Here is a 13,775-nt window from a genome sequence, read left to right as displayed (position 1 = left end):
AAATTCAGGTAGTAAGTTTCAACCTTCCCTGATGTCAACCAATTATTCTTGCAAACAAATCAGAAGGTGGTGTACTTTGGCATTTTTATCAAATGGGTTCAAAACCCACTGAAACTCTTTGTTCGGAAGATTTTTACACAGGTCAGGAAATTCTCTTTGCAAGTGTATGTGTACAGATCTGACAGTTTTTATAAGCTACACTTGCATTGTTTTTGGCAACAGGATTGCATAACAATGGAAACATTTCCAAATATCCATTTTCAAAATGCTCTCTCAAAAGCATGACTTTCTTACAAAAAGCAGTTGCTGTATCGCTCCTTGTTAAAATGTCACCTTTATGTTGAAGGGACAAATTAAGAGTGCATATTTTTAAAAAAATATTTAGTAGTTAGCACACTGCTGACAGTCACTTGTCATCACAGCAAATGTCAGAAAATCTGGGAGATTTGTCTTTTTGTAAAAGAACAACGTTCACGTCATCATTAAGTTCAACAACTCTTTTAAACACCTTGCCACATGACAACCAACAAACCTCTGTGCAATAAAAAAAAAAAATTCATGGTCGCTCCTTATCTAATTACAAAGTATTGTTAAAAAAAATCTACTGTTTAAAGATCATTTTCATAAAATTAACCACATTGATGGCAACCTGTAGCACTTCGTGCACTTCTGGCCCCAGTTTCTTTGCTGCAATAGCTTGCCTACAAATGAGGCAATGAATAAATTTCATGTGTGGCAATATCTGTGTAATCTTATTCCAGAATCCATTTTTATCCTAGTCAAAGCAACTGCTCCCCCAGTGGTTACACTTACACAGTTTTAATAAAAACACTGCTTTCATTAAAGAAGTAATGTTGAGGACATATCTTTTCTGGCACATCCCTCCTTTACTGTTTGACAATAAAGTAGTTCTTTGTGTATTTTATTATTGAAACAGAATTTAGCAAAAACCTAGGCTGAGACATGTTAGGAACATCTGTACTTTCAGACAACTGTATAGCAAACCTCCTACGCTGTGTAATTTGTTCTAATACTTGTTTCTTCAAATCTTCAGGAATGTTATCTGTGCATCTTCCAACAGTATTTGCGGATTACTGCATTTTAGTTTGTCACCCTATTGTTTTCTATGTATTATTTCAGGCATTTTTACCATGTCAGGAAGAACATGTGTTTCCCCAGCATACATAGCTTTTTGTCTTCATTATTAGGTAAGAAATCTCAAAAAAGGCTTCTAAAGATTTATCATTAAGTTTACTGAAACTTTTTAAGTACTGGATTGAGTACTGTATGACTTGAAATATTAATAAAACAAATTGTAGAGGTTTGTTTTCATGTTCTGCTTAGTTTTTAGATGTCTTGCTAATCACAGTGGCTTCATACTGTCCTTAGCTAATATCACAAGGCTCGATATACACTTAGGGCAAGGTTCATTGTTAACAACAGGGGATGTAAATTTATATTTCAAATAGTCCTCTTGAAAATTTTGAAATTTTTTTTTGCAATTTTTTTTGTCAGATCCGATTAGATTGTTAGCCATATTATGAAGTAAAAACAGTGGCAAAAGAGCTCATTCTAGAAGTCAGAGAAGTGTCAGCTCTTCCATTTTCTTGTTGTTTGCTTGTGCTCACATTATTAGCAGTATTTTCAATCCGTGGTTTTGCAGAAATCTTTTTAAAGTCACTTGCCCGCTTTATGAGGGTTAGTACAGTTAGAACTAGATCACAATGCACACATCCACTCAAGCAGGCATACAAACTGCAAGGCATTGCAATATGATGAAAGCGAGCAAACAAGTGAGGGTGCCACTGTCAACCACTTTCCATCATGAAACACCCGCTCTTCCCTCACGACATGTGAATGTTCGACATATCGACCGAGTGAGGAGAGCAGTGTCAAGCAGTATACTAAATATTAGTGAAGCTTAATTTATTTCTTATTTTTTAGATTAAAATAAACATTAATGGAAGTTCTAATATTTTCTTTCCACACCTGAATGGATTGCCTTGCACACCGCCTGGTGTAAAAGCACCCTACTTTGGCATCTATTGCACTAGGGTGTCTTGAGATGTGCCGAAAAATTAAATATATCACAGAGTAGATGTATCAGAAAACTAAAGATTTGGTATTCAGAATACACTGTTCAAATTCTTGAAAAATCAGATTAAGTGCTTTGATTACCACTCACAATATTAAAAATCAAGTGATTATCCAGGTTTACCACTATCCCCTACAAGACTATAAATTAATTTGGTTTTTAAACTCCATTCTATACCACTCATCTAACTGCACAGTGTAGTGGAAGGTATTATTTCCCTGGTCCCACACCCTTAAAAAACCACAAATTTCAAGAATAGCATTTAAAATATTCTGCGTGTTAGATGCACGTCAGATAAGAAGCACGCTTCCATGACTAAGAAACAACTTAAATTCTTCAGTCAGTCTGGAGAAGAGCACTGTAATTATGCTGATTGCAACGTTTTTGGATGAACTGCTGTGCTTCAAAAGACAAGAATAAATATGATGAAGTTGCTGAGGAAGTTTCTGTACCTAATGAGACAGGTGTAGCAGTGGCAGCCGCAGCCCCTGTTGTAGTTGGTGGGGGTGTGCCAGGTGGAGTTGTCTCTATTCCACTCTCTTCCATCATTTTCCTTCAGCTATGAAAAGCTGTGTGGAAAAAAATAAAAGGCATACCTTGAGAAACAAGGGAAAAGATTTTAAATTAGAATGTAAAGGCCCCAACACAGTGATTTACATTTCTGAACAGAGCAGGTAAATCAAATACTCCTGAAAATAAGAATAAAACTAACTGACCTCAAGTACATCATTATCAAGTATATCTCATTTCTCCTGTATGTTCCCTTTATTTTTAGCACTGTGATAATACCTCAAACTCCAGGCCTCTTCCTAAAAACTGTATGGGGCACGCCCAGTTACTGCTTCCAATATACACTGGTGGTACTTAGACGAGGAATAATGGAGAAGTAATTACACATCACAAAACCCATATCCTACTGCAAGAAAAACTTAACTACAAGGTAGTGTTTTGCTGCATTATTGACTGCAATAGCTTAAACAAGGAGCTCTTATTTTCAGAGCTGATGCATGAGAGGATGCAAAATGCCACCAGAAGTAAGACCAAGGACCAAACTCGTCCCCTTCTGACAGTGAAAAACCATGACTACCCAGGAAGTTGTAGCCCTCTGGGGCTTAAGCACTTCAGCAGATGCTCCTGAGCATCACAACTGAGCACAAGCACCTTGCTGAACAGTGGCATAGGTGGCAATGGCTCAGGAGTCCGGACTCTGTGACCTAAGCTCTAACCATGACCTTGCAGAAGCATTTCAAGGTCAGCTAAATAATCCTCCAGAAAAGCCAAATGAAAACAGCTGAAATTCACTTCCAACATTAATAAAATTACACTGAAATTAATTTACTCTGAACGAGTTTTCCAAAACTGACAGTTGCTGTAAAAATCTAAATACCATACTGCTCTGGTGACACTATCAGAAGTGAAAGTAATTGAAAACTTCAGCTTCTATTTTGAAGGCCAGATTATGTTGGAAGCATCTTTTAACACCTTTGGGTAAACCTTTAAAATATACTACTATTGAAAAAGTAAAGCTATATGCCTATTTAAAAAGCTTAAATTAATATAAAAGGGTTTAGATGAAAAGAAGGAAAAATATTGAGACTTTCAGGAACACCTGGAGATTTTTCTTCTTCAGTACACAAACAAAACACCCTACTTCCTTCCAAGTCTGGTAAACTAGACCACAATGATTTGTACCACTCCCCAAGGTAACTATTCTTAAGGAAATTTTAATGAAATAAAAATCCTACATAAAGTAATTATATGTATGAAAAATAGACAGACTCAAACATTTTCCACTATATCCATTACATCAGTGGCTATTAAAGACTGCCAGCTTATTCCCTTCAACAACTTACAGAGAAAAAGCCTTAGATAACGTGTTGAGTAGAAATACCCACATGTATATACAAAAACTCCACTTACTAAAATACAGGGGCTTTCCTCTCTTTCATAAAAACAAAACAAAACCTCATTGCCTCATTGCTTTTAATGTCTATACAACTCTTTAAGTTCAACATGGAGGAAAAATTACTGTTATTACCAAATTGAAAAATCCAAGGAGTAGGATGACAATGTTAGTCTTGACAGGCTTACAAAGAGTCCCAGAAACAAATGAAATCATCGAAATCACATAGAAGAAATTAGAGTCCTTCTGACAAACCTGTATCCATTGCATAAGCAATTCAAGACTAAATATTTGAGCCTAGCCTCAGAAAGCAAGTTAAGTGTGGTTTACATGCAGTACTCTTCATGAAAACTCTTACGACAGAGGGATTTTACGTTCTGATTGCCTCTTCATTTCGCTTAAAAGCTTCTCTTCAGGTAGGATGAAAGGGTCAGTAATTGGCTGGTAGGGAACAGACTGTCCTTGCAGAACGACTACATCTCATTCCTTAGAAAGGAACTGCAGTGTCTTCCGTCAAACTTCCATAAGTGGAAGAATTTGTAAGATTTTTTTTTTTTTAATCAAGCTACAGGAGTTTACATTCCCCCTCAAAAAAGTATTTCTAAAGTCGTTCTTCTTCCAATTATACACTGCAAAGCAAGAAAGAATTTTCCATTGTGCAACTAAAGTCATCACTTTGTTTTTTCAAGGTTCTTTTAAACCATTGCTTGATTTAACCTAATGCCATAATTAAAAACTGCTGAGAGGTGCTTACTACTTAAATTAAATACTACAGCCATGTAGAATGACTGAAAAAGTTCCACAAAAACTCCACAGAAGCTTTTTCAAAGCTTCATGGAGCTCTTACAGTTGAGGGTTGGGAGGAGGAACAACCCCACAAAAAGTAACCTGACATCTGGAAACTTAAGAATTAGTAGAAATGTAGCTAACTCTATAGTTGCTTTTCTCTATTACCTTTACAATGAGAAAAGTGAAGCAAGCATTAAACAGAAATGACCATCCCAAATGTGCAAAAATTATGTGTCAGTTGCTGAAATATGGAACTGACTTAAAATTTGAACTGACTTAAAATCTGAACTTAAAAAAAAGCAAAAATCAGTAGTTTCACATTTTCTCCTATCACTTGTAAGACTCTCTGGGAAAGCCAACCATCTGCGAATCCAGCCTGGCCAGGAGATGGAAGCTTGAGAGGGAAATCCTGCCAGTTGTAGGGCTTATTTCCATTCCCTTGGACTATGCAGGTCCAGGTATGCACCCCTACATGATGTGTCCCAGTAAGCTGGATACCCTCAGAGTAACGACCAGTCAGAAACAGAGTGCTACTTGCATTCTGCTTTGGCTTAAATTTTATCCTTTGAACCTCTTTCATACATTGTCCACTATAATCCATTGGGGATTTGCCACTAGCTAGCCATAAGACCTCTCCCAACCTTTTGCTAGAAGAAAAGACAAATTCCTATACTCTCACATAACACATAACCACGATAGCCTGAAGTGTTTTCCTCCCACTCTCAACTTTTTCCTTCACTGTTTTCTCTTTCCATCTACCCACATCCATGCCAATTAGAGAACCCTGAAGCCTAACTGCTCCTATATTATTTTCCTTTCAGCTTACCCATCCCCTCACATAACCATCAATCTTATGGAGAAGTCTTGACCTGGCAGGGACTAACATGAAGCTTGCACAAGTAACAGCCTTCTATACAGCAGTTTCTCAACCTAAGCCAGTTGTAGCTTCCACATGCTGCATAAAAAACAATAATAATAAAAAAATAATAATAAGGTTAAGGAGAAAGATAAGATGTGGGAAGAGGGAATACACAAAAGAAAATAAAAAAGTACAATAGGTGTAATTGGAAGCTAATAGCTCATTGTGTTTAAAGAATCCAGCACTATATATAATTAAAATTGATCCTACAGGATATATGGTTTAACACTTGAGTCTAACTGACCTACCTGAAACCAGTTATATGTGAGAAATTGAGAAGCACTGGAGTGGAACAAGAACATAAGGGGAAAAAACCCAAGCAATTGACAGACTTTAACAGTCTTCAGTCCTCAGCGAAGTTTCTGATGAGGGTTTCCAGCTTCCCTTAGGGGAGTTGCAGGGAAAAAGTTCCCCAGTAAGATCAGATCAGCCTACAAATACCTACTGACTGCTGGCTGTAGAACTGTACTGTCTTTTCAGTGATTAAAAATAAAAATAGTAATAGTAATAATTCTTCATAGTTCAAGCCACAAGCACATAATTTACAGCAAGGACCAACCAAAAATTCAGCCTAACTTCTTAAGGAAGTTACTTTTGTGCCTTCTTGCAAACTAGAACACTTTGTATTACTAAACTGAAGCAACAAAGGAGAAACTCTGAGACAGACAAATTTTAGTGTGTGCGATTAGGTGAAAATAACAGCAGTACTGCCATCTAGTGATTTCTGATCACAAACTGGTTTCACAAATGTGATAATATTGCCACATTTAGCTAGAAGAAAATGTTGGTTTATGCTTATATGAAATTAAAAAATAAGGCATACGAAAAAGAGAAAAAACACACTCCAAATGATCAGTCATGCTTAATATAACACATTTAAGAAGTAGAAGCATGAACTTTGTTAGGCTTCCAACAATTATTTGTTTAAAAAAATAACCCTTGCCAGTAATAAAGACGACAGTATAGGGATGCTGTTAAACCCCCACATTACACAAAGAAAATACACTATACCCACAATGTCCATCCCTATGACTGGTAACTATATTTTACTTATTCTCACCAGCTGAATCTCATCCATTAACCTGAAGCTGAACCTCATTCTCCTAATTCTCAAAAGTAAGGCCTGTATATATTGCAATAAAAATTAGGCTAAAGTTCTAACTAAAATTTTTAGCAGGGCTTGTGTTAAAAGCAGGAATGAAATAATTTGATTTAGAGACTAAAAGGCTGAACTGGCAAATTACTCATCTTTTGACTGAAGTTTAACAGGAAGTAACTAAATTTCCACTAATATTTTGCAATAATCTTAAGGACGTAACCATACTTCAAAAGCATTCTTCAAGTTATTACTCTAAAATGTAGAAATTCACAGTTAATTATAAGATTACCTACAAATGGAGACCGGCAAATTTCACATGGATAAAAACACATTATGTAGAAATCAGTCATACTTCAGAGTTTATAATGAGGGCGTACTTTCAGTCATCCTTAATTAACCACTTCTAGTATTTCAGTAGATGTTCCTGCTAATAAACAAAAAACCACAGTATACTTAAGAATCCTAAGAGGCAACACTGTTCTCTAAGCAAAGCCTAAAATGAAACAAAACCATAGCTGGAATACTAAATTCAAATGCTATTAAACTTCTCATCTTTAATCACAATAGGCATAACTACAAGGTGTTTCAAAAAGATGGACACAGTTTGAAATATCTGTATCTCTGCAAACACAAACTGCCCATGAATGAAACTCTTACAGTCCATACACCAGGTGGAGGGAACACAGAGCATTTATTAGAAGTTTACTAAAACTTGATAGCTTATTAAACTGTTTCTAATTTTTTGTGTAATTGTAATATGTTGGGTCCATCTTTTTGAAACACCCTGTATTTTAATTGTGTGTAACAGTACTGATTACACACATTGTTAATGGCTAAGCACAAGTTGACAACTGTCCAGAATAAGGATCAGTAATTCATTTATTTATTTGAACAAATAAATTGTTTGGAGCCATTCCTAGTGCAACAACATCTACAAATAAAATATTATGTTCTAGGTTGCATTAACTGATAGACAGATTCACAAGCTCATAATTCTAGTCCAGAGGAGATGTCAAATGGAAAAAAAGCCCAAGAACTCATAAAGATGCAAACAAGAGAGATTAAAAAGAGAATTACCAATAAGAAAGTGAGAAAGAAAATGGCAAAAGAAAAACCTTTGGCTATTAAAGATGGCATGCAGCTGACCTCAATCAAAAAGACAACACTTCCAAAAAAAAAAAAAAAAAAAAAAAAAAAGACAAATCCAGAGTTGAACTGTTAGTACATTGAAGTTTTATTTGAAAAATCCCTCACATTGTTTTTTCCATTTTAGAAAGGAAGAGCACAAAGTCAGCAACAGAACTTCCTTCAGACCCTGGTCTGTTAAATGCAGGTAGGTCCCAGAGGACATATAAAGCCTCACCGAAGCCAAAGGAAGGGCACAGAGAGATGATCAGTTTAATCACCTGGCATTAAATGACTTGTTCTATAGTCTAGAGCGCTAAAGAGAGGTAATCAGGGAAGAAAACACAAAAGAGGACAGAACTCTCCTATACCTGTTTTATATTTATAGCATAAATAACGTTAATCATTACATCAGCATCACTTTTTCACTTTTTTTCTTAAACAAGAAAAAAAAAAAAAAGTCTGTTCACTAAGTAGAATCCAGTACACCTCAGACCTAATGCAGTACCAAGATAACTTGAAACATCAGGCATGCCAGAAGGGGTTGGATTCATCTTGACACTACTGTAGACAGTTATTGTAGTCCACAGATACCATAAAAACCAGAAAGATCCACTTTTTTAAAACTTTCCTAATCTCTGAGCATTATTTTATTTCCCTCGTTCTTAGTGCCATTGCCAGCTGTCTGGATTTGGTCCAGACCACACACACACTTACTATCAAATATTTATTTTTAAATATCACAAAGTTCAAAGGCAACTCTCATCTTTGGTGTTACCAGCTCTTGTGATTTATAATAATTTGAAAGCAATCCTCAAGACACTGCTGTTCGAATGTGTGAGATTACAAGTTTTGATCAATTAAAAAATTGAACGATAGAATAGATTGGGTCGGAAGGGATCTTCAAAGGTCATCTAGTCCAACCTCCTGCAATGAGCTGGGACATTTTCAACCAGATCAGGTTGCTCAGAGCCCCGTCCAGCCTGGCCTTGAATGTCTCCAAGGATGGGGCATCTACCACCACCTGTTCCAGTGTTTCACCACCCTCATTGTAAAAAATTTCTTCCTCATGTCCAACCTGAACCTCCCCTCTTCTAGTTTAAAACTATTACCATGGACCACTTAGCTCCAGAATACTGATGATCACGAAGAACTTCTAACCTAGTATACAATGTTACATACAACTACATAAAACCATCGAAGAAACAGCTTAACAAAATCACATATATTCTACCAATTTGCACCAACAGCTACATCATATGATGTGATGTAACAGCTCCAGCATTTTCAGAGAAAGAAATTATGCTTTTTTCATGTGACAATAAAAATAAATCAATCATATAAATCAAGGGCAAATCACTTCAACAATGCCTCCAGAGATATTATAATAAGTAATAAATCTCCTGAAGCATCAGTTCTATCAGATACTAACAGATCCGCATGTGTGACGATTTCCACTGTCAATCACACTAAATTCAAGCTGAAACCACACAGGTTTAGCAAGACCGGCATTTCAATCTCTAGCTGCAGGGCTGGAAGACAAAGCCCCGAGGCCAGGCATCCAATCTCTCTACACGGAGCCTGGAGGAACTCTGGTAGCCAAGAGAGTGACTCACAACATCTGAACAATGTATGTGACCTAGCGAGGTGCTGGGACCAGCCAACTAAAAGCTCTATGGTAGAGTGCTGGTCCATGTGTGCGTTTGCAACGCCACCAGTCGCTGAGGCAGCAAGGAGTCCTGCTGTAAGGACTCCGATCTCCATTCATAGCCCACGACGCTCACCCTTCAAAGCATGTTCCCGTCAGGAGGCAGAACAGGAGCCGCTGCTGCCCCTTAGAAGGACAAGACCGTTGAGAACAACAGGAACAAGCCGGCGTGCCCGTAGCGGGGTCAGGCTCCTGGCCGCTCTCCAGGACCGAGCCCGGTGAGGGGCTGACACCGTGCGGCCCCAGGTGTGCCGCCCAAGGGGGACGAGCGCCCGGGGTCTCGGGACGACTCCCGCAGCTCGGCCCGGGGCCTCCACACGCGCAAACACACGCGGTGGGGCCGGCAGCCCCCGCAGCCCCCGCCGCTGACGGGCCGGCAGGCCGGGCGGACCCCGCCGGCACCTCCCCCGGCGCGGGAAACCCTCCCGCGGGCCCCATCCTGCACGCCACAGCCCCCCACGCCGCCCCTCGCCCCGCCGCCCTGACCTCCGGACCTGTCCCAGCTGCTTATGGCCCCAACGGCACCCAACCGCCGCAGCCAGCACCCGGGATCGCGGGGAAGCCACCGCTCAGGGCCGCGGCCCAGCCCAGCCCTCCAGCCACTCCCTCCCCGCCGCCGGGGACGACGGGTGCCACGGCGTCCCCTCTGCCCGCCACGACAGGCGGCCTCACCGAGCCTCAGAACTCTCCGCCTCGCCACGACGCGGCCTGCCCGGCCGCGCTCGGCTGATGGGGGAGCTGCGCCCCGAGCCCCGCCGCCGATGAAAGGAGGCGCCGACCGGCTGCGCCGCTGACTACAGCTCCCAGCGGCCGTAGCGACGGCGCGCTGCGCCGGCTCCGCCCCGCGCTGCCACGTCCACGGCAGCGGTGGCTGGAGGGGCAGCGTGGGGCGGTGCGCGCTGCCCGTTCCCTGGCGCCAGCGCCGCGCACCTGGCAGCACCCGCGCCCGGGGCGGCGCGTCCTGCGGCCCCGGGCGGGAGGAGCGCGCCTCGCCCGCGTGCCGCTCGCGCAGCTCGCGCGCTGCCTCCAAAATGGCGGCAGCGCTCAGCAGGGCGCCGCGTTGCCACGTTCGCGGGCGGCCGCGGGGACACGCCGCGGTGCGTGGCAGGGTGGAGGGCAGGGCGGGCCCACGGGCTCTGCCCGGCGCGGGGAAGCCACCCCTCCTTCCCATATTACTCAGAGCTGGTGAGGCTGCACCTCGGCTCCTATGTTCAGTTTTGGGCCCCCCACTACAGGAAGGGCATTGGGGTGCTGGAGTGAGTTCGGAGAAGGGCAGCGAGGCTGGTGAGGGGTCTGGAGCACAAGTCTGATGAGGGGCAGCTGAGGGAGCTGGGGCCGTTCAGCCTGGAGAGAAGGAAGCTGAGGGGAGACCTTACCACACTCTACAGCTACCTGGCAGGAGGTTGTAGCATGGAGGGTGTCGGTCTCCCAAGTAGCAAGTGACTGGATGAGAGGAAACGGCCTCAGATTGCACCAGGGAAGGTTCAGATTGGATATTAGGAAAAAAATTGATCATGGGAAGGGTTGTGAAGCAGTGGAACACGCTGCCCAGGGAAATGGTGGAGTCGCCATCACTGGAGGTGTTTAAAAGACGTGTAGATGAGGCTCTTTGGAGCATGGTTTAGTGCCCAAGTTAGGTTATTGTTGGACTCGATCTCATGGGTCTCTTCCACCCAAAATGGTGCCATGATTCTTTATCACAAGCTGACTCCTGTGACGTTACACCTGCCCAACCAATCGTCTTCAGAGATGTCAACAGCCCCCCTGCCTTCTTTCTCTGCCTACTGGGGAGAAGAAGCTGCTGGACTTAACTATCACAGCCTTACCAAGCCATCAGGCACCCTTTCCTAGATTTCTAATAATGGGAATTTAAAGTGTGTTTCGGTTACAATCCCTTGGTTACATCTCTTGGTAATATCAAAACCTGTCACTTGGGGATGTCACCGTCCATCTCTCAGGGACGTCATGATGCCATAGAGAAGAGCACACAATGCTACTTTGGCCTTTCTGGAGCTTTTGAGGGCTGCCGGTTTTGTGCAGGGAATCTTAAGCCTTCCAGCTGTGAACAGGAACTAATATTACTACTAGGCCACCTCTGTAAAATGACTAAGAGCCACGGTGGTTGCTCTGGGGAGAGGTGCCCTCGGAGAGCACAGGTCCAGCCCCATGATGGCCCAGGCAGGGCAAGGAGGCTGTGCAAGAGCAAAGGGAAAAGCCCCATGGCCTCTGCTGAGGGTAACGAGAGGAAACGACGGGCACAGCCCAGGAAAAGGGGGAGGGAGCAGCACGGGTGGGGACAGCAACGCCACCTGAAGTGTTAGTAACACCCAGGTGTCCTCTGCAGTTTTCGGGTCTTTCTTGTCTTTTACTGCCTGACAATCAGGCCTAGAGGGCTGGGAGCCCTTGCTGGCCGGCACAAGCCCCAGCTGCTGGCCCAGCCCTGGTTTTGGCAGAGCCTGGGCCGTTCTAGTGCTGCCGGCGGGGTGGCCTCTTGGTGGCTGGAGAGGAGCCCTGGGGGCTGCCTGCCCCCCTCTTCAGGGCTCGCCATGGCCCCCCAGGGGAGCGTTCCCTGCCCCGGCTGGGAGAAGATGGACGTGGCGCGGCCTCCTCGGGCTCCTCCTGGGGCTCTTGCTGCTCCCCGGGGATGGGAAGGGGGGCAGAGGGAGGGCTGCCGGGACCCCCACGCAGGGCAGCTGCTGAGGTGCTGGGCCGGTCACCCACATTGTCTCCTTCAGGGCTGCTGGAGGGGGCTGGACCAGGCATGGGAGACCGTTCTTGGGGGACAGCGGGGCCGGGGGCAGCCACAGGGCTGCCGTCCCGCTCCCCAGCAGCACGGCCATCCTCCAGGCCCAGCAGACGGGGGGCCTCCCCGCTGCAGCGTTGCATGGCCACATCAATAAGCTGGTGCATAAATGTCGCCACATGGCTTTGGAGGGTGGCCCTCAGCAGCTGGACCAGGATATCTTCATCCAGCCTGAAGAAGACCAGGAGGGGACTGATGACGTCCTCCACTGTGGCTGCCCATGAAGACTGGGTCCCAGATAGCCGTCCCAGCTCCTGACGCACCCAGGTCAGCAGGGGCTGGAGGAGAGCTGGGTGGTCCTGGAAAATGGATGCCCAGGTGATGGGCTGGAGGCCGCCCAGAGGAGCCCTGGGCACCATCCTCACAGGCTGTGGTTGTGCTGCTGCTGGGCTGTGCGCAGCTGGACGGCCAGGAGCTCCTCCTGCCTGGTGGCCAACGACTGGTGATGCCGCAGGTGGAGGGATGACATGCTCCTGAAAGTCGTCGTCTCCTTGCACTGAGTGTAAGATGGAGGTCACCCTCCTCTTGCAGAGTGGGCACTCAGGCTTGCTCTCTGTCCACTGCAGGATACATGCATAACAGAATTGGTGGAGGCATGGCATCACATAGCTGGCCTCCTCCCAGCTGTCTAGGCAGATGGGACAGCGGTTGTCCAGCTCCCAGGCCATGCTTTTCACGTGCTACAGTGGGCTGGGGGGAGCTGGGGATATGGAGCTGCTCCCTTGCACCGGTGCTGCAGTAGCCGGTGTTGTGCTGGAAGAGAGGCCACAGTCACTGGCTGGCCCGGGGAGGGGTGGAAGGAATGCCCAGGTTCCTCCAGAAGGAAACCCTCCCAGGTCCCCAGGGTGAGGTGTCCCTGCCCAGCTCACCTCTGCTGCTGCGAGCTGTCTCCGGTGTGCCCCGGCTGCCTGAACCTGGCAGGGCTGGGGAAAATCCTCCAGTGGCTCTGGGGTTGTGCACTGAGAGCTGCAAGAACAACTGCCCAAGCACAACACCAGCACCAACAACAGCCTCGCTCAACACTCCAAGCCTCGCACACTCGCTCGGCTGGAGTGCGGTCACAAGACGGCTGGGTGAGACTCAACACCCAGATATAAGCAGTGAGGGACACCTGGTCACAGCTGATTGCTCGGGAACATCGTAGTCCATCACTAGGTGACATCAGAACCCATCACCGAGGGACATCACTGTCCATTGCTTGGGGACATCATGACAGGCCGTCCATGCCCACAGCAGTCACCCAGCAGTGCTGAGGCTCCAGCACACGTGTCTGAAGTTGGCACAGAGCCACTGCCCACTCTGTCCTCCCATCTCTTGTCTTGTGCGCAGCATCA

At 44.7% G+C, this 13,775-nt stretch overlaps 1 protein-coding gene across 2 annotated transcripts in view; it reads right to left on the bottom strand.

The window, feature by feature from the left end:
- The window catches only part of PRRC1 (proline rich coiled-coil 1), a 31,985-nt gene extending 21,551 nt beyond the window's left edge, over positions 1–10,434 (bottom strand). Inside the window, exons 1-2 of one of the 2 annotated variants that reach the window (XM_065656541.1) lie at positions 10,311–10,434; positions 2,548–2,664 (exon numbers count right to left, since the gene is read on the bottom strand). In XM_065656541.1, coding sequence (XP_065512613.1) covers positions 2,548–2,644 — 97 coding nt within the window. In that variant the 5' untranslated portion in view covers positions 2,645–2,664; positions 10,311–10,434. Of the gene's footprint in view, positions 1–2,547; positions 2,665–10,132; positions 10,223–10,310 lie in introns of those variants that run through there. The other variant, XM_065656542.1, reaches the window with a different exon arrangement.
- Between the last annotated feature and the right edge of the window lie 3,341 nt (positions 10,435–13,775).

This window comes from Caloenas nicobarica, chromosome Z (genome assembly GCF_036013445.1).
Source record: "Caloenas nicobarica isolate bCalNic1 chromosome Z, bCalNic1.hap1, whole genome shotgun sequence".
Taxonomy (NCBI): domain Eukaryota; kingdom Metazoa; phylum Chordata; class Aves; order Columbiformes; family Columbidae; genus Caloenas; species Caloenas nicobarica.
The sequence above is the reverse complement of the archived record's forward strand: the minus strand, read 5'-3'. Positions and strand labels throughout refer to the sequence as shown.